At 38.8% G+C, this 22052-nt stretch overlaps 1 protein-coding gene across 1 annotated transcript in view; it reads left to right on the forward strand.

The window, feature by feature from the left end:
* The window catches only part of SKOR2 (SKI family transcriptional corepressor 2), a 40564-nt gene extending 24970 nt beyond the window's left edge, over nt 1-15594 (forward strand). The window contains 3 exon segments of the mRNA XM_037508554.2: nt 2088-2155; nt 9682-9747; nt 14926-15594. Coding sequence (XP_037364451.2) covers nt 2088-2155; nt 9682-9744 — 131 coding nt within the window. The 3' untranslated portion in view covers nt 9745-9747; nt 14926-15594.
* Nucleotides 15595-22052: the final 6458 nt, after the last annotated feature.

Consider the following 22052-nt stretch of genomic DNA (forward strand, 5'->3'; position numbering starts at 1 on the left):
GTGGCTGCAGATAACTTCATAGTGCTGCGTCTTAACCCCTTGCACCACCAGGGAGGCCCCAAGAGAGAATTTCTTTAAGAGATAGCATTTGAACTGGATTTTAAAGAAAAAGGAAATGTTTGCTACAGGGCAAGGCCACAACAGGGGCAAAACCAGCAGGGCAGGCACCCCAGGCTGAAAGCACAGTGTGTGCGAGGTCAGGAGAGTGGTTTGCTAGGTGATGGGGGCTAGGAGGGTTTCTCCCACGCCCGCAGCTGCTCTCAGCGGAGGTGCTCGCTGTTCCCCACCCCCTATGTCCTATGCAGAATGCTATTTTCCACATCTCTACTCAAGCCTGGCCCTCTTACCCCCCCCCAAGAGAATGAAAGCATCTCCCTCAGCCCTTGCATGGAGCCTGCTTACCTCTGGTAGAGTACCTTTCACCTCAAATTCAGGAAATGCATCTTTTTATAATTGAGTTGTAAAAAACAGAACTTTGGAGATATTAAAAAGATGAGTGGTTCCTGGGGGTAGAGTGGAGAGGAGACATGAAAAGACAGAGCGCAGAGGACTTCGGGAGGTGGAAATCCTCCATCCGGTGTAATGGTGGACATATGTCATTATCCTTTGTCCAAACCCATGGAACGTACAACCCCAAGAGTGAACCTGAAGGTGAACTGTGAAGTTCAGACGACTAGGACATGTCAGTGTAGGTTCATGGCTTGTGACAAATGCACCACATTGGTGGGGGAATATTGATAATGGGGAGGGTGGGGGCGGGGTGGGGAATATATGGGAAATCTGTGTCACTTCCTCTTGATTTTGTCATGAATCTAAAACTACTATTTTAAAATTAAATATGTATTTTTAATTACATGCTTGGGCTTGGGGAAGACATTCAAATAGCACAGAAAGGTAAAAGTCAAAAAAATTAAAAGAACAATGTTGAAGTACATAGATTTTCATTAATGGCAGGAATTTATTGTCTTGAAAACAGTGGAAGTCACAGATTTGCAAGCAGAAGAATGAAAGGGACTTGGAGAGGGAGGAACTAGAAATCAGGTGGTCAGCTGGAGAACCGTTCAGGGAAGAAGAGGTGCCTGCATTTAGGAGGTGACAATGACAAAGAGAAGAGAGCAGGGAGGTAGAATGTGCGGGACTCACACACCAGTTGCCTGAAGAGCTGAAGGAAGAAAGTAAAAATGATGACAAAGTTTCTGGCTTTTCCAAACTGCTGGCCCCACTATCCATCACAGATGCAATATGAAATTGTTGAAGTTTCATTTAAAGGGAAAAAAAAAAAAAAAACAGCTGACGTTAGCCATATCCACATTTTAAAAAGACCACGTTGAGAAGATGCAACAATACAATATACACTAGGAAATCATTTCCATAAATGCAATAAAAGCGATCAGTATGTAGAATGATATAACAATATCTCTTAAAATCCTTCTCCCACCCCAACCCCCTAATCAGATAGAGGCAAAGTCTGTAGAACCATACCAGACCCAAGGAGAGCCAACATGATAAGGCTCATATGGGGTGAAAGAATTTGCAGGTTGGGAGAGCCGAGGCAGAATACACTTATCACTCTCTTCGGAGTGAACTCAGTTGCAGTGAAGCCAGGCAGACATAGCTAATGGATCTGGGTCATGCCAGAAGGCATGACCAGCATTACATCCCAGAAGGGTCCCATATCCTGTTATCGGCTCTAACTGAGGTTCACCCCTCACTCACACAAGTCTAGTATGGAAGACAGTAGAAGTTCTCCATACCTGGCTTGCTCCAGTGTACGAAGGCTGGGGAACATGATTGCACCAGACATTCCTAGGGAGTTGTTATAATACAAGGCATTACACTAGATGGGCTATGACATACTGTAAAATATAAGATATAAATCGTACCCTCTCAGAATTTACTGTGTTGATTAAATTATAGGTCCCGTCTAACAACCACATTATTTACTTTTAAAAAATACCAAAAAGGAAGAGAGGTTTTTTTTTTACTGGACTGTCAGTTATATTACTTAATATACAAATATTACTAAGTATACTAAAAGTAGATTTTATCCTTTAATTTTAATTTTTTTCTATTTCTCTTCCTACCAGATAATTTTCAGGATCAGATGAAAAGGGAACTAGCCTACCGAGAAGAAATGGTGCAACAGTTACAAATTGTAAGATGCTTTTCTATTTAAAAACCATTGCAATTTGCTGGGCTTATGAAACTGTTCATGTTTTTGCCAGTGAAATCCTTTGGTCCACTTACCTCTCAGCTGGTATAGATGCTAATTACCAAGAGATTTACTTAGACAGGATAAACAGATGTGTCTGTATGTTTCCTCTAAATGTAACTACCTACCATGTGTTAATAGACAGATGTGTGAATTGTCTTTGTGGGCAAACCAGAGGTACTTGCATTGTTTTCCATTGTGCAAACTTGTAAATACGGTGCTGGCATGTGCTAGAAGCTCTGTGAGGGGAAATTGTCTGCTACCTTCCCCTCTTTTCACTACCTAGACCTGAACCAGGATCTCCCGTGTCAATAGAAGTTAGTATAAACACAATTAATCAATTAAGTTCACTTGAAGGAGCATGAAAAGAAATTAATTCTTTCCAAGTGAAATGTTGCCCTTTCTATTCTAATCATGTCTAAAAGCAGGTACTTAGGTCTACATACAGAAACAGGGAAACAGAAAGATGTCTCGTAAATAAATGTAGTGAGGTTTGTTTGTTTTTTTAGCTTTTGTTTTTCTGAGTTCCTCACTCATTATCCCTAAGAGCTCCATCTGGTATTATTCATTAGTGCCCTTAAAGTAGCTTCCCAAGCTTCCTCATTTTCACGAGCACAGTGGGGAAAATAATTTCTGTGCAGTATTTGTGAGTTTATATGATCACCTGGACAAGACAGACCCTGATCCTTAATAGTATTCACAGCATGCTTATGATACTGTGGGCACTGGACATTTTTGAGCAGGTCCTTATACCATTAAGCATCTACCTCTGCATACCTGCTTGTTTTATCCAGAGTTAGGTATCTAGCTGTCAGGATTAAAGATCAAGAAACTAGATATGCAGGATATTTTTAAAATGTGGTTATTCGTGTTTCTTTTCTGCACGGGAGAAATCATGCCTGTGTGAATTGAGGCTGCTGAGACTTGGTTATAAGGCATTCTTGTTATATATAAGATGTTTTCCCCATTTGGATGGCTCTGTCCAAAGTGCTGCCTGTAACTCAACGTCTGTTATTTCCCTTGTTCTCAATACAACTGAGCCAGTTAACGGCTCCGAGTTCTGAAAACCACCTCAGCAGTAGCTTGCTTTCTTAAATCACAATCTTTCTTCTCATTTTGGTTGTGTTTGTATTGGATTTACTTGCACCTAAATCTGCTGGTGAGGGAAGGGATTTTCTTAATTTATTGGCAATTAATCCCCAGAGGTTAAAAAAATTGTGTTTACTATTCTTAGGTTTTGATACCTAGATAACAAGAGCTGCTAATTACTTGCTGCATATATATTTATTGGACTTTTGTCTGAAGGACGAATTTAAATATAGAATTGGAGGCAGAGAGATATAAAAGCTTAAGACCGTTCTGTTTTACCTATCAGTAAAGATATACTTTAAGACACTTAAAACAGAAATTGCCACACATGCAACCAAAAACTTGTGATTTAAGGGTGGTGGTGACTATAGAAAAATGAGGATTAGGAAAGGAAACTAAGTATTTATGCCCCTGTTTAAGGCCAGTTATATAACTTTAATGCCTAATTTTCTCTGACTTGGGTTTCTTTAGTAAAAGAGGAAATGATATTGAATTTATGTAATAAACAGGCTATGGTGATAGAAGAAAAATTGTGTCATGTTTGACATATTTGTACATGGAAGCTACAAGTTGATATTGCTAAACATCTTTATATACCGTGTTGCAAAATATTTTATTAGCGTGTATTCAGTTATCAAATGGATCTAGATATCATGTTCGTCTAGATAGTAAATTATTTCTGGCTGCAGGTTAAGTCTTGCAACTTAAGTTCAAAACTCATTCCATTTAGTTCATTTGTATCACTTCCTCAACTTAAAGCTAGGATGTTTTCCCACAAGTAAGCACCATGTAATTCCTGATATCCACAAAGGCACTTTCAGATTAACCTCATGAAAACTGGTGAACTAGACATCATTTGTTCTCAATGCTACTTTCTTTTGTGTCCCCTGGAAAAGATGCCCAGATTTTGCATGCTGCCTCCAGCACCTAGCACAGTATCGAGCATCAACTGTCTATCAAATAAACATTTTTTGAATGAATTACCACTGATGCTCCAGACCCAGTTGTGATCCTCTCATATAATGCAGTCTAAGTCTTTTCCAAGTTTCCCTGGTTTGGTCCCAAAGTCTGTAAGTAACCACTGTGAAATTATGAAAGGAAGGCATACTGGTGAGCTATGGAAAACTTATTGTGATCACAGTCTTTATGATTAACAGACACAAGCTTTAATGTCTGTAAATGAGTTCAAAACTCATCCCATCTAATTCATTGTGTCAATTCCTCAACTTAAAGGCCCTGATAGTGGGTCTAGCCTAATTCCCTGACCTAAGTATAGAAAGGCAAAAGCATGTAATAAATATGAAATGCACATGCCAGTCAAGAAGTGCAATGTTGATTTAAGAAATCAATTCAATGGCCTGCCCCTTCTCAAAGCCGACTTACTAAAGTGAACCTTCTAGTGGAACTATTTAAGTCCTGGTGGATGGAGATTATTTTTTGCTGGGAGGACCTGCGTTTACATTATGCTATTTGCTTTAGGACTGAGGTAGCAGATACAAGTTTACTTGAACAGAAATGTATCTAGTCCCTTATTGAGCTTGTATTTGCTGAGTATCTGTAGGAAAGCACTTTTAGAAAGATTACCAAGTTGCTAGGTATCACAATTCCTGACTTGCTTAATGGTTTTAGTTGAATGATCTAATTCATCAGTAAATATGCTTTGCTCCCTAAGAACAGAATGATTCACTCAAAATAATTATCTTATATTTAAAGTTTATAGAACATATGTAACAGAATAGTCATTTGCCTACAGAATAGGTATTTTTTTTCCTTTAGATGAAATAATAACACACTCTATCTTGCAATCATGGAGAATTCAAATATATTAAAGCCATCATATTTTGTAACAATTCCCATACCCACAGTGCATTTATCCTATGCAGTTACACAGTGTTCTTATTCAAAAGATTATATAGAAATCGTCTTGGGCATCATTACCAGAGAAAGAAAACTTATGAATTTTTTTGGCTCCTGCATTTTTAGATCCTCTACTGACTATAATTTCTGCACCATTGCTTTCTTCTTCAGTTTGTTAACAGCAAAGTTGTGATGACTATAGAGTCAAATGATAGACTCTCTTTGTGCATTTATAAATGAATGTGCATTTATCTCAATGTGATATTTAAAGCATAGACCATTTATTTAACATTTATGCATGGGCCACAAGTTAAATTTGTAAAAATATCTTAAGTTAGAGTTTTGTAGCACTTAATGCAGTCTGTGTTTAAAGTCCCTTATCTCTGCCTTGAGTTTCCAAGTGCTTAAACATTTTCATTACTAAACCAGATTTATTTATACAAACAATGAAATATATTTATTATGAACCAAATGCAAAAGCTTTAAAATCTAGCAAATTCATGAAAGTGTTAGTGTGTAGACCAAAAGCTTTCTTATTCATAAGCAAATTGTGATTCTAGGTAAAATCTGTTCAAATTTGAAAGCAAAATCCACCATCCCTTAGGGTTCAGAGAAAGCAAAGAAACTAATGCAATGTTATATGTCAAGTATATCTCAATTTAAAAAAATCAAAGAAGCTGAAGATATTTTACTTAGTGTATAACCTTTTGATTAAAGTTTTTCTAAGAACTGCAATGTCATATAATTTATAACATGAGCTGAGACCATTATAATGCCTTGATAACCTTCTTTTACTGCAAATTTTGAAAAAAAAAATGTTTTTTAAGCTACTAGTGTGAGTTTGTTGAAGAGGTGCTCTTCTTTAGTCATAGTACTTAAAGAACCTGTGAAGCTGCAACAGAGAACACAATGCGTGAACCCAGAGTCAACATCCCTAAACTTGCAGGATTAATACCAAGGGATGCAGGGAGCTGCAGACAATATGCTAGTCCTGAAGTGCCCTCTGCTGTTTTTCTAGAATGCTGCAGTCACACATAGCTGGGGGACCTAGTCTCCAAGTTCTTCATTAAAAGACTCAATTAAAATAATGTTCAATCAATAGATTTAGTACTAATATGTCTTCACTGTGGCCTTGTAAAAAAATCAGTTTACAACTTCCTTGTGGTGGGAGTGCTTCTCTGCAGGAATGGAGCTGGAGGTCTTTACCATTGCTGCAGGAGCACTCCCTCTATGTCAAGGGCACCGCTCTTCAGCGACATGGTGTCCTCTTGGAGATTCTCCAGTATGCATTAGGATGGGAACTTAACCAAATTCCTACTGTCTCAACACAGAGAGTGTTTCAAATACAATTCACACATATATTTTAAATTAGATACAACTGTTTTGTAGTCTAGTTTTAGCAAAAAATCCCTGTGCCACTGAAGGAGTTTGGTTTCGTGGCTAAATATGTAATGAAAGGGGGTTCTTGCAAGTCAGAGGACTTGTCTGAACTTAAGTCTGCTTTTAAGAGTCTCCTAGCAGCTGACAGACTGGCTATAGGCGTCCTTTTCCAATGTTTGATCTACAGCCCTGCCTCTTGACAATGCAATCACTTGTTCTGCAGTTCTGTAGCCTTCTTCTCATCTATCTCCTTGTGAATATAGACCCACTTCCATGCCTAAGCTCAGACACAGAAAGTTATATTTTTTTGGCAAGACTAATACATCTGGTAGACGCAAGACAATTAGTTAATTTAGAAATTAAATAATAACTTTGGGGAGTTTCTTATTTATTTATTTATTTATTTTTGTTTGTTTGTTTGTTTGCTCATGCTAATTTTGGTGCTCTCCAAGCTGGTCAAAATAAAAAGACAGCCTTTTGAAGTTCTATTACATGAGATTTATGTGGAATAATTAATTTTAGTAGAATCTTTAGGATACTGAGCTCACAAGTTGGAGAGCATTTGTTGAGGTCTCTCTCTGTAAATTCAATATTGCATTTTATGGTATCTGAAGCATCATCAATCATAGGAGACAACACTAATTGATGTATCATAAGAAACAAAGCTTCCAACTGTTATTCTAAGGTTCATCAATTGTAATATGCCCAAATTCAGAAATGTTAAAATGAAAGGAGAAAAGAATATTTGAGAATCAATGAAATAGGATCGTTTCCATGAGCAGTTGGGCCGTGTGCTGATATGTTTCTTATTTTATCATTCATGATTTAGGACCTAGAATTAAAAACACAAGATTTTCAGCTCACGACCTTTTGCTTTTTGGTCTTTGTTGTTAGTGGGCTTTATTTCATTTTGTTTTAATGAAATAAACATAGCAGTCAATGTTTGAGTGTGGATAATTTTTCACACATAGTTAAATTCTAATTTGGAGATTGGGGAATCAAATGTGCTCATTTAGATGTGTCCTTTTTTTGTCCTGAATGCCTTTTTCTCTTATTTCTCAGCTTCCTACCTTAATGAAATATTGCACTGCTCTTTCTGAAAAGGAAGAAAGGGGTGTGCTGACTTAGATCTGAAAGTGGTGCCCTATGAGTGATTTTCTTTGGGTTAGGATGGTGGGCTACTGGCCTTGATGAGATCCCCATGGTGATGTTAGCTTATCTTGTTAATGGCTGCCTTAGAACAGGGACTTACTAAATCTTTGAGGCATCTTATCTTCATGTTGAGACCTCTTTCTAAATGTGAGGGTGGTAGAAATACATTTTCTTAGGGCCTCCCCTGTGGCACAGCGGGTTGAGCACTGCGCTGTGAAGCTGTCTGCAGTCTCTGCAATGCAGGTTCAATTCTGGGTCGGCCGTGGAGAAACCCGCATGGCATGGCAGACCTCTCCTGCCTCACCTGCTGCTCCCCTTTGCAGTGTATTTCATCAGTCTGCCTGTTCTGCTCCCTGCTCTCTGGTGAATTCTTTCGCCCTCCCGCACCTCTGACCTGTACCCCAGTTCTTGTATAAATAAATAAATAAATCTTTTTAAAAAAAGAAAAGGAAAAGAAATACATTTCCTTAGGTAATTCCTTGTACCTCAAGGTTTACATCATTTCTGTTTGTTATCCTAACGACAAGAATACCATTCAAGGCTCTGCTGGAACAAGCATCTAAAGAGAGGTGATCCATGGGTTGTTGGCCTATTGAACATGCACCATAATGGAAAATCAAGATTCAAGTGTATCTCTGTTAATAGCAGGTGTAGCATAACCTAGAGTGAAAAGAAGAGGTAATTAGAGTAGGTCGCTGTGTAACTGTTCTTGACATAGTTATCTAGCTGATCTCAGCTCATGTCTTAAAATATGAGATAAGGACACTGAACTTTTTATGGTACTATATGAATCATTAATTTCAATGCTACTATCTGTGCCCTTTATCAGATATGTCCCTATCATATATATCCATGTTGTGGCTGTGTATCCAAATAGCAAGTTTATTTTAGTCTTCTCTCTTTTTGGCATTAAAAATACTGTTTGATTCAGCTGACCAGTTATTTTGGCAAAATGACCCAGTTCATCTTAGTCAGTAGCATCATTGTAGAGTCCAACTTCTTTCCATTAACAAAGGTTCATATTTATGAGCTATTGAATCAGGAGAGCAAAATATTAATATGCTGGAAGTATGGGGAATATAATAGCAGTACTCAAAAACATTGTCTAATTGAATGAAAATAATTTTATTTCCCTCACTGCTTTCACATATCAGTCATATTTTATGATACTATCTAGAAGGCTAAACATTTGTCCCTTTAAATGTAAAATAGATTTGAATCTTTAGAGTCTTAGGTTTATTCTTGTAATAATGAAGGTAAGTAATATAATGATAGGGTACTTTAGCTGGGGTTAGAGCAGAGGCAAATCTAAATAATACATGTAGTCCAATTTCAACCATTTGAATTTTCTAATGAAAAGTAGCATATCAAATGTGATAGTCTTTCATTCAAAGCCCAGTATTGAAAAATACTTTTCAAGTTCATCCAGTTAGAATTCTCAAGAGTGGTATTTTCCATGTAGTGTAATTATTTCTGATGCGTCTTAGTATTTACTGGGGAATTACCCAGAGTAATAGTTTGTGTTTAGTTAGTTTGTCTTGTTTGTGGTTTATAATGATGGCATATTTTACTACTCTTAATTAAATGAAAGATTACATTGAAATAATTTGTAGTCACATTCTTGTTGTGTGACCTTGAACGTACATTATAAAATCACAAAATGTTTTTGCACCTAAATAAAAAATAATGAAATTGTATTATTAAATACAACTTTTTAAAACTTCTTTAAGTGAAATGTCATATATTAAACTCAGCGCTAACTGTAGCAACAATCCAGTGTGATCACCTGTTCTGTCCTCCATTTGCTTTTTCACTGGCCTTATAGATATCATACCCCAGAAGGCTCACAACGCTGTGCATATGGGTAGAGCTTTTCTTCCCAGAGAGGACCCACTGACATTCAACTTGTTAGATGTTGATGAAGGGTCTCCATTATACATCTGTCTCTACATTTTACTTACCTGGAGAATTTTGCCTGTTTTATCTTACAGATCCCCTATGCAGCAAGCTTGATCAGGAAAGAGAAGCTTGGTGCCCATCTCAGCAAAAGCTAAAAGGTGAGCTTACCAGGAGAAAGAGATTTACCTTAACTCTCTGAGTTGTCATTGCCTGGCCATGTTCTTTATTGATATGTTTGAAATAATCCAAGGGATTGATGAAGTTACATCTTGTGTTTCAGTCAATGCAGTGATGAACTTTGTTCGTGGGGCAAAGTATGGCAGAAAGGCACAGAGCATCCATGCCATTTTTAGGCACAAGGTTCCCTCCTAAATCTTCATGTTCACCAACCTGAAAGCCCTATGAAGCCCCCTCCTTTTGAGTTTTTATGCAAGCTTCACTACATAAGCCTGGTTAATAATATATTTGGCCTTTAGCAATTGATTCAACTTCCAGACCCTCTCCCCTCCCCAAAGGTCAGGGGATAGGGCTGGAAGTTCCAACCCTCTATTTGGGTTGGTTTACCTGGCAACCAGAACCCCAAAATGTTACCTTCATTAACATAACAAGAGACACCTTTATCACTAGTAATACTTAGAAAATTCCAGGGGAGCTATGGACTAGAAACTGGGGATGAAGACCAAATATGCACGAAAAATACTTCTTTTGGTAATCTGAACAAATATGTATTTCTTGTATCACAATATCACAGTTCAAGTATTTTATTTAAGTCCGAAGTTGTCGTTGGGCAATTTATTTCTTATTATAGTAGACCAGCTATGCATCTGCAGTGTGGAATGAATAATTTTAGAACATTCAGATGCCAGTAAATCTTAACTCAGAATATCAAGGTAATCAAGGCAAGAATGATCCAAATTAATGCTGATAAACACATATGTATAATACCCTGAAAGTGTCAAGTTAATTTTCTTCCAAATCAAAGAGACTATATTAGGTTATATTTTTAATAATCTTTGTATTGAGTATAATGCACCTTGGACAAAATCTACAAATCATCAAGTTGTACAAATTAGGAAGTCTACAAATCAAAACCTAAATAGATTTCCACAAGATGAACTCACCTATGTTTCCAGCACCCACAGACTGACCTCATGTCCCTGTCCAGCTATCCCCTACCTCAACAAAGATTAGCTTTGCCTGGTTTTAAACTGTAGTAAAGGACATTGTATAGAATATTCTCTTGAGTCTGGCTTCTTTAACTCTGTGTTTGTGAGATTCACCTATTAGAATAGAGTTTGATTTACACTTAGGAACTTCAATAAAATCTCTTTTTACTCCTTCCACTTCCCCAACTCATCTTCTTTGCTTGTCAGACATGAACTCCTTCTGCACCTACAAAATGAGACTTCCATAAACCACACCTTTGACGGTGACATAGCATACAACTAGGTGGAAAAAAGAGATTGATTTGTATTTAGTAACTAATGCTTCCTCCATGCTGATTTTGTTTCCATCCTTGCAGACAACAGGGATTTCTCTAAGTAGACCCTGGTGCTTTCAGAAGATTAGTGGTTACTTAAATGCTGAGCTAAATCAGCCAAGCAGAGAATCACAACCATATTGTTAGAGGCAGTATTTGATTCTCAACATGCCAAGCCTGCAAGGAATTACCCCAAGAGAGATTACAAAATAAAAATCATTACACCAAAGGAGAGAGACACATTCTGTCTTGCTGAGTGACCACAGGTTTCCAAATTAGGGACTGATGCATTAATGTCTTATGCAAGAGTGACCCTTAAGGTAGTATGCTGTGTTCTTGCCACCCAGTGGATTCCAATATGACTATTCAGAGGAGGAAGCTTTTCAAAACCACAGGCAATCCACTTAATAAGCTGAGCAAGTATTACCACATATATCTCTGCTCTACTAATCTTTTTTGCCATGTGTTAGGATATAAGCAATTCCATGTTGAGTCAACATAAAGGTCTACCCAGACCAATATATAATTGTGAATTTTCACTAGAAGAGTCAAATTGCTGTTCTTAACAATACCAACCTTAAAATTTATGTATATACACTGAAAATGCTTAACTTTTCCTTGATAACTCCTTAATGACCCATTACCCATGGATTTATCTAAACCTTTCTCCAGCCTAGGCACAGTCCCCTTTAGGGCAATGAATTCTATTTGTTTAGCCACCAGCTGTGTAAAATTAGTTTATTTTATTTATCTTCAAACTACCTCTTCAAACAAGCCCTAGTAGATTAGACATTGTACCACTCTGCCTGTTTATTTCATTGTGAGCTCACAAGAGTACAATAGAAATTATTTGAAAAATATTTCATCTGGGACCATTTTTAACATCTCAATTATTCCTAACAACCTTCCTTACCTTAGGTTGTTTCTGTGACCCAGTTCCCATAAAGACACCCCCATTTAATCTCCATGATACCTGCACCCTGAAAAAAATGCCATAATGTTAATATAAATTTAATTATTATTTTGCATTCTTTTTTATTTCAAGTACCTCTTAGCATGATGTAAGTGTAATCCATGTGACTGGCGGAAACAGCCATGTGTTTCGTAGAGAAGAATGCCATCATTTTATATTAAGTGAAAAGTGAATTGTGGGAAATGATGGCTCACTCATGATCATACAAAAAGTCATTGGCCATGTCGGAAGGAATAATAATTATCATTTATTGAGCACAAACAATGCCAGATAGTGGTCTAAATTCTTTGCCACATTATCTCTTTTATCCTTGCAACTCTTTAAGGAAGATGCTGTCACTACCCCTCATATGCTACCATCTCATACATGAGAACACAAAAGCTCAGTGAGGTCATTAGCTAGCTAGTGACAGAGCCAGGATTCAGTCCACATCTGTTTGACTCTAAAGCCTCTCCTTGCCTCCCTAGGATCATTGAGTTGGTTCAGGGGAAGCCTGGTTTCTAAATCTGACACTAACTCCCTAAGTTAGCTTGAAGAACAGCATTGCATCTCTTGGAAACTGACTCTTATCTGTAAACCATGGGTGACCAAATCTGATCAAACTCTCAGCCATCTCTAATATTTTGGCTCTCACTCTTTCATGCCAGTCTTCTGTCTCTTCTCTCTCCTCTCCCACAAAGAAACTGCTTTTATTCAAGTCTGCTCAGTGAACACCCAATGGCATGGCCCACCTACTTTTGTTTTATGTCTGCATTTTGTTCATCACTAATGGATAGTTTGATTCCTTTTGGAGCATTTGAAAATGTGATTTATTTTCCTATATAAACAGTATCTACCTCTTCAATAAACTCCTGTTATTGTTATTTCACTTCTGGAATAAATGCTATAAAAATAATAATAAAAAAGGTCTTAAAAGTATGTGAAGGGATTGAACACTCTGTCTTTTGTACAGATCAGAAACAGAGAGGGAAAAGGTGGGTCCATTTCTCTCCTCTGTGGTCAGACATAAGAGTCTCCATTAAGGGAGAGCTGTGTGGAGATTTCTGGACCTACTAAACATAGAGCTTCCATATGATCCAGCAATTCCACTCCTAGGTATTTACCCAAAGGACACAGAAACATCAATTCCAAAGAACACCTGCACCCCTATGTTTATAGCAGCACTATTTACAATAGCTAAGCTTTGGAAACAGCCCAAATGCCCAAAAGTAGATGACTGGATCAAGGAGATGTGGTACATATACACCATGGAATATTACTCAGCATTCAAAAAAGATAAACACATGCAATTTGCAGCAACATGGATGGCGCTGGAAGGGATAATGCTCAGCGAAATAAGCCAGAAAGAAAAAGAAAAATACCGGATGGTCTCACTCATAGCAGGAATCTAGAAAACTTAAATAAGGGACCAGGAAACTGAATAACTACAAGAAAGTGAAAATCAAAATCAACAAAAAACTATGAACCAGAGATACTTTTTGAGGGGTGGGGGGCGGGAGGGGAGGGATTGGGGTCAGAATGGGGGGGTTGCAATTGTATGGGGAATATAAAAATAAAATTTATTATTAAAAAAAAATTTCTATAGCTCCCCATTGCCGACCAAAATAAATATAATCTCCTATAAAAAAAAAAACTATGAACCAGAGACGCTTTTTAGGGGGTGGGGGGTGGGAGGGGAGGGATTGGGGTCAGAATGAGGGGGTTGCAATTGTATGGGGAATATAAAAATAAAATTTATTATTTAAAAAAATAAATAAATTGTATATAATGACAAAAAAAAAAAAAAAAGAGTCTCCATTAAGAATGACACTGTGCTGTCATGGTTCTGTACAAGAATTTTATGTCAATTATCATCTTTAATTTTCTAAACAACCCATTAATGGAAATACCTGTGCTTTTACTATTTCTACCACTAAGAAAATTGAAATGCAGACGTGAGTAAGGTGTTGCCATACAAAGTAGCAGGGTTTGAAACAGCCCACCTGGCTTTGTGGCCCACACTTCACCTGTTCTCTGATTTAATACCTCAATTGAAGCCTAATTCACACTTCTCTTATCAGTTATTAATACACACTTAATAACCAGTATAGGGCCTCCCCGGTGGCGCAGTGGTTGAGCGCTGGGTTGCGAAGCTGCCCGCGGCCTCTGCGGCGCCGGTTCGATCCCCGGCTGCTCCCCGGCCACCAGGGGAGGGTCCCACATGGCGTGCAGATCTCTCCTGCCGCCCGCTGCTCCCCTCAGCGGTGTGCTTCGGTCCTTCTGCCTGCTCTGCTCCCTGCTCTGGCTCTGGTGAATTCTCTCACCCTCCCGCGCTTCTGACTGTACCCAGTGCATGTATAAACAAAACAAACAAATATAATAAATAAATAAAAAAAAAAAAAAAAAATAACCAGTATAATGCTTTCATTGCTGTTGAATCACAAAACCTCCAGTCATTCTTCTCCAACTGCCCTAACATCCCAAGGTAAGAAAAATAAATGAAACTTGGGCCATTCAACCAAAACCAGAGGGCACTGCAACATGAAATTTCATCTTTTCTTGTCACTGCAGGCAACCTGAACCTTTGCTCCACCAAAATGGAGATTCTAGAACCCAACAAAATGGCTTTACTCTAATGAAGGCATAGCAACCCAGCACACTCTGACCTAATAGCCGTAGTTTGGATCAATGTCAGCAGAGATTATAACCTAAGAAAGGAGGCAAGATTGTAGAATGGAAGATGGTCTCATGGTCCCTATTTAAAATTTTTAATCCAAACCATTTTTAATCCAAACCATCCTGAAAATGTCTTCTCTTAAGGATATAATAAGTATTACTTTGAATATGTTTAACCTGATTGTGTCATGCTGAGGTTGTCATTCTATGCTTTTTGTCTTATCCCAGGTGCACAGAACCACTTAGTCTTGTTCTCTTGTAAGATACAGCCTGCCACTGAGCACTTCTGACCCACATAAAGACTGTGAATTGAAAGGGCTTGGGAATCAAATGCTAAATCAGGTTTGGGAGAACACAAGGACACGTGACCTCAAGCAGCATGGACAACCATGTAAAATAGACTGTAGCGGCCATTTATTAGTGGGGGGAGGGGGGAGCCAACCAGAGCAGCCAATGCTTGTCGCATCTTTTGGTGGAACCAAAGTTTGAGTCTTTGTGTTTTTAAAGGCCAACTGGACCCAGAACGTGGGCGTGCTGTTAGCCAACCGGGGTGGGAAATCCATGGACGGTCCCAAGTGGTTTCAGGGCTGCACACTTGAGAGAGCAGCTCTACAAGACTGTCTTTTATGTCTGAAGAAGTGATTCTTGTTTGGAAAGAAAACACAAGACCTGTCCTAAGAGTGGGGATCACGTTTCGACAGCCAGGATGGCATTAGCCGTGCAAACCTGCTTTTCATAACAAACTGGACAGACTTATGTGTGGCCCCTTCCTCTCTGGTACTTTGCCTGCTGTATGAATGAAGATTGTATTCCTCTGGAAATATTTTACAGTTTAATATTGAGTGTAATTAAGAATATAATCATGTTATCAAAAATGGTATTTAACTCTGTTGTAGTTTCTTTAACATTCATGTGGATAAAAAAAGTCTATAATAAAAAACTATGACATAATAGTTGTGTTATTGTAGTTAAATGCATATTTGCTTGGGGGCTGCTAATAGAAACTAAAACTTTTTAGAATTATTTTGGCATAAAATACTTGAATAAATTATTTTTGAAAACTGAATTCCTTCAAAAATGATTATTAAAGTCTAGATTAGTCTTTGGCCATTGTCAGCAGCTGGGGACATCCCCCTATGGTAGAATCTTTGTATGGGTAAGAGAATGATCTATGTTCCTGCCAGATCTTTCAATAATGTTGGTGATGTGCCTCCTTCCTTACTGTGATGTTGAATCAAAGTCCATGAGATCATTTTACTCCAAAGTTCTGCTTTTTAAAAATTCTTGACTTTTCAAAAGATAGAAGGGCCAAAATGATGATCCTATTGGGGCCGGGATTCCGAGTGGTGCTGAGTTGCACAGAACTCTGCTGTAGATGCCTTCCACCCTGGGATTGCGGAAAACACCCTAACTGGAGAGGCATCTCATCATTGGGATCCCTCGACAGGTTTCAAAAGAGGTTTATGATATTTGATACTTTGCCCCACCATCTTCATTATCATGAACCATCCCCCCAAAAGCTTCACAAATTACCCTTATTCTTAACTGCCACATAAAGAAACCAAAGGAGTTTTTCTTATTTGTGGTTTTCTTCCTAGTCCATGAATGATATAAATCACAAACCAAGTCCCTGACAAACCAAGTCCCTGACTCCCAGGGACCACTAGTGGAAAGTAATACAATGATGGTGCAAGAGACCATGGAGGGCAGAACATTCTATATGACTTGTTCTTCCAGGATCCTGGGTCTGGGGCTCATGCAGCCCTTCAGCTGTGGGATGCATTTCTGAAACTGGCAGCTGTTCTTAGAAGGATAAGTAGGCTATCATGTTGGTATAGAGCATTTTCTCTCAGTAAGTCTTAAATTACATCTAGAGATGTAAGCCTAGTGTCCTTAACTGTCCACTCTCAGGCAATAATACCAGAGGAGACCAAATTTCCTGGAAAGACACCAACCTGGCTTCATGGCCAGTCACCAGGGAACAGCAGAGGTCACTTTCTATATATCCCAATGCAAATTCTGATACCAGAGAGCTTCTCAGAACAAGATCAGCAGGTTGGTCAGGAGTCCAGGGAGAGAAGAAACTATTGGATTAACTAAAATTTATTGTCCTACAGCTACATCAGCAGGCAACGTAAACAAGACTGAAGTGTTGTTCTTTCCTTTCCAATTGCAACTTTAAATGTCTTTAGCACTGTAAGTGATAAAATATCAGCAAATTATCTTATAGCAAAGGGGACATTTGAACCAGCTAATTTGACAAGTACGTCTGAGAGCCTTAAGTTGTTAAGAGTGAATATAGGTATAAAACAGTGAATTGTGTCCATGGCTATTGACCTCTGCATCTGAGATCACTCAAACTATATATATGCCTTCCAGTTCTTCACTTTCCAGCCTCCCAAGGAGCCAGATTGTACATCTCTTCCTGAGCACTGAGACTCTGTCCATGTTCTCATGGCCTTGGTCTCTCTGATTTTCAAGGTGTTTTATCAGACCGAGTCTATTCCTTACAAACACTAGTGCCAAACAATTCTCCATGTCACCAAGAAATTATACACCAAAAACCTCCAGAGAAAAAGGGTCAAGGAAATCCAACTTAAATAAGGAAATGTCATTAACCCATGTATTTTCTCATGAAGGAAAAAAGAGTAACTCTGCTCTAGCAAATCTTGATGCTTCTAAGTTATAATAAAAGGAATTTGTCCCTAAAACTGTATGTGATTGGGTTATCTGAGCTTTTGGGAAAAGACAGGACATCCATCTAAAGTACTGCACGCAGCTAAAAATAAAGGCATTCTTCAGGAGGGCAAATAAAAATTATTGGCTCAGCAAAATGACAGCAGAAAAATGCTATGTTCTTTTCTTTGACTGTTTTATGGTAAAATTCCAAGGTGAACCCAAATGTTAGTTAATGAAGAATATGGGCAATGCAAATAAAATTCTCTATTTTAATTCCAAATGAAATGATAAGATCAGAAAGAGTCATAGCAAATCAAAGCAGAATCCCCAACCCCACCATTAATGTATTTCCTATTGGGATGGACTAGCCATTTCAGACTGATGCTTTTGATCCTCAGAATGCCTGGTAATTGCTCCTCTGTTTGCCATAGGCCAGGAGAGTGGGGACATCACATCCTGGTCTCCTTAGATTGAACAATGAGTGTAGCCTCAGCTCTGTGGAGAATAGAGGGAGAATTCCCTCTTTGCTACAGGGGATATGATCAAGCAGATAGGACCTCTTTCATTTAAGAAGGAGCATTAAGACATTCCTAGCCAGCAATGAGGAAGGTCAGAGAAGAGAAATACAGTCAGCATACTAAGGAAGTGTAACAAGACCTTCTAACCAACTCCAGGCCCCGCTAGAAGAGGCCCCTTGTCTCTCTCTACAGAGTTGAGAAGACAAAATTCAAGCCTGACCATCTTATAAAGTTCCGCATAGAGAGCCCACACCACACTGTGTGATTATACACTCTTCTATTTGTGGGCGGTGTAGACTGAAGACTTTATGAGGACAGGAACTGTTCATTTCAGTTCATCACCACCTCCCTGTCTCTGGCACGTAATAACCATACAAAACATTTTTGTTGAATGAGTAAATGAATCTCATTTATTTTATCTGAGCTAATCACAAGATGTCATTTCACTGTTATCTCTTTAACTGCCCTCTCAAAGAAGGTTGATATTTCATTTGGCTTAATTGCTATCCAACAGTATCCATGGTCAAGTGACATTACAACTAAATATAAGACTACATTTCCCAGGTTTACTTGCAGTTAGATGTGGCCTTATCACTCTATTCTGGCACCTGGGATGTAGGTGTAAATATGTGAAACTTTCAAAAAGAACTTGATTTAGCCATCATTCCCTTTTCCCTTCCCTTTCCCTCTTTTATGATGTCTGTAATGTGGATGGAGCCCCAAAGCCCTCTTGGGCCTTGAGATGTCTCTGAAAATAGACTGTCACAGACAGATAATAGAAGCCTGAATTCCTGACAACGACTAAGAACATTTGTCTAAGAGTGGTGAGAATAACTCACCATTATAACCATTCTAACTCTGAACTGCTCAGTTTCAAATTTCTTTTATGTTGGAGAGAAATGAGGTTCTATATAGTTTATTTATGCATACAGGAACTGGCATACAGGCCAGAGGTGTGGGGGGTGAGAGGATTCACCAGAGAGAGAGAGGGGAACAGAACAGGCTGATTGACTGAAATACACTGCTGAGGGGAGCAGTGGGCTAGTCAGGAGAGGTCTGCTGCACCATGTGGGTAGCTCCCTGGCCGGGGATCGAACTTGTGCTGCAGTGGCTACAGCTAGCTTCATAGGTTATGTCTTAACCCCTTGCGCCATCAGCGTGGCCAAATGAGGTTCTATCTTATTTAACCCTGTTGCTTTAGAATTTCTGTTAACTCTGATTACAAAACCATTTTCTGTATTTTGGAGCTCTGATCCACCAAGAGGAACACAAATTCTTATTTGTGTGCTAGCTTTCCAATGTAGAGTTATGTGTCTGTTCATGCCATTTTATGTTCTCTTTAGCGTTTAGATTTAACTAAGGAAGGTCATGGATGGGCAGTCTAGTTAGTTACAGAATCAAGCCTCTAAACTTACTGCCATACAGGTTTTTTCTGCTCAATCTCTTGGCTTTAGCATCACAGCTGAGCCACTCTTAATATCTCAGATATCCCCCATGGCAATACAGGCAGATAAAGGTAGGGGGGAAAAGCTGACTGGAACTTGATCTGCTCCCCAGGGTAGTTCAAGAGCCCGACTGGAGAGGTACATTATCCAGAAGGACACTCTTGTCTGATGCAAGCAAAGCTGTGGCCAGGTATTTTGTCAGGACAGCACACATGTGAACAGACACAGCACTGGTAAGCTCAGGAGCAGGAGAATGTCATCACCACTATCATGATGATGGACTCCTATTGCCTGATTGGCGTCCAAGGAAGGTTCATCTTGGGAAATCACACTATTGAGAAGAAATAGAGTGATTAAAAGCAAGCCAGGTTCTTGATTTAGGAATGAAACAGACTGAGAGCAATATGATGCAGTGACCCATGTGGACACTGACCCTCTTGTCGGAGGGCAGGGGGTAAGCATGACAGATCAGGTCATATAGCCCAAAGACTCCCAGACTTGAGCCAGTAGCTCAGGTAATAGAAGAGACTGAAGAAGAGAGCTAAACTTTCTAAATGCCTCTGACTCTCATCTGGATTTGGGCTCTGAAACAATGTGACAGCTGTAGGACAGGGAAGAACAGAAAGAAGGTTGGTTTTGAGCTGAGAGAGGATAAAACAAACAAACAAACAAACAAACAAACAAACAAACAAACAAAAAACCAGAAGAACTGAGAATACCTTTCTGCAAATGGCTACTTTTTTCCATACCAGGCCTAATATAAATAAATATAACTTAGAAATAACAGTTAGGCTAACTAAAGTAAATAATCATTCCGAAAAGCCACAACTCTCAACTGAAGGAAGAATTTCCTGAAAGCATTGTTAACGCCTGGAGTTTTCAAATAATAAAATTCATTCTTCTTACCCAACTTTTACATCATCTCACTCTTAAGGACAGTGGCTTCCTGGATGATTGTTAATGATGGTTTTCTTTATTATATTTTAGGCCATTTAGCAAAGTTTATTGATTTATACTTCCTTGTAATTAGTTGTAGTGATTAAAATAGCTTTTATGGCCCTCTAGAGATTGACTTTTTAAAGAATCAACATTTCCCCCAAATTGTGTGCTTTACAACATGGTTAAATACTGTTTGAATTCACTGCTAAACCATCACTGGTGAAACTGTGATTTTATATGTATTTGCTTTCGCATCCCTCTACTTATATGGCACTATCATCCAATTACTTGGCAGCCAATAATAATAACAGCAGCCAACTTTCACAGAGTGATTACAATAACCGAACATTGTGCTATGTCTTAATGCATTATTTCATTTAATCTTCTTAACAACCCTGTGAGGCAAGGACTATTTAACTACTTAACTAGTTAATTGAAACTTGAAGGAGTTTAGTCACTCAGTTAATAAGTGGAAATTGGGAATTTGAACCTCAGGTCATTATGATTTCAAAACCTCAGATTTTAACCAATAAACACCACTGCTCACTGCTAAGTGAGCTAAGCCAACCCCTCCATATAAAGGTGAATTGGCAGTCCCCTGAATAACAACATTTGAAAGGTTCTGGAAGACCCCTCTTAGACAAAAATGTCCGCACCCTCCCCCTCACTTGAAGCTGAGATGCCACCCGTGGCATGATGTCTTTGATTAAGCTATGTTATGTTCCTGAAAAGAAAAATACTCCAGACAGTGTGCTATATTGAAGATCTTAAACTATAGAAAACACAGGAGCAGGGCCTCCCTGGTGGCGCAAGGGATTAAGACACAACCTATGAAGCTAACCGCAGCCACATCAAGCATGAGTTCAATCCCCGGTCAGGGAGCAACCCACATGGCCCAGCAGACCTCTCCTGACTCGCCTGCTGCTCCCCTTAGCAGTGTATTTCAGTCAGTCTGCCTGTTTTGTTCCCCATTCTGTCTCTGGTGAATCCTCTCACCACCCCACCCCACCCCCACAACTCTGGCCGATATCCCAGCTTTTGTATGCCTAAAAATAAAATAAATCTTTAAAAAAAAAGAAAACACAGGAGCAAATATTCATGACCTTGGGTTAGGCAATGGTTTCTTAGATAAAACACCAAAATTGGGCCTCCCTGGTGGTGCAGCGGGTTGAGCACAGCACTGTGAAGCTGTACGCAGCCTCTGCGGTGTGGGTTCAATTCCCGGCTGACCAGGGAGATACCCACATGGCACAGCAGACGTCTCCTGTCTCGTCCGCTGCTCCTTTCAGGAGTGCTTTCGTTCTGTCTGCCTGTTCTGTTCCCCGCTCTGTCTCTGGTGAATCCTCTCACCCCCCGTGCCTCTGGCCTGTACCCCAGCTCTTGTATAAATAAATAAATCTTTTTTTAAAAAAAACACAAAATTACAAGCAATAAAAGAAAAAATATAGATAAATTGAACTTCATCAAAATTACAAACTTTTTTGTTGCTAATGATACTGACAAGAAAATGAGAAGACAACTGACAGAATGGGAGAAAATATGGATGAATGATAAGCTTGATAAGGAATCTGTATCCAGAATATATAAAGAACTCTCGCAACTTGATAATAAAATAAATATTTCAAATAAGAAATGGGCAAAGGATTTGAACAGACGTTTCCCCCGGAGGAGATATACAAATGCTCAATAAATACACAAAAAGATATTTAACATCATGAGTCATAAGGGAAATGCACTTTACAAATCATTTCACACCCTCTAGGGTTACTATTAT

This window comes from Talpa occidentalis, unplaced genomic scaffold (assembly GCF_014898055.3).
Source record: "Talpa occidentalis isolate TD23 unplaced genomic scaffold, MPIMG_talOcc4v2.1 talOcc4.13, whole genome shotgun sequence".
Classification (NCBI taxonomy): domain Eukaryota; kingdom Metazoa; phylum Chordata; class Mammalia; order Eulipotyphla; family Talpidae; genus Talpa; species Talpa occidentalis.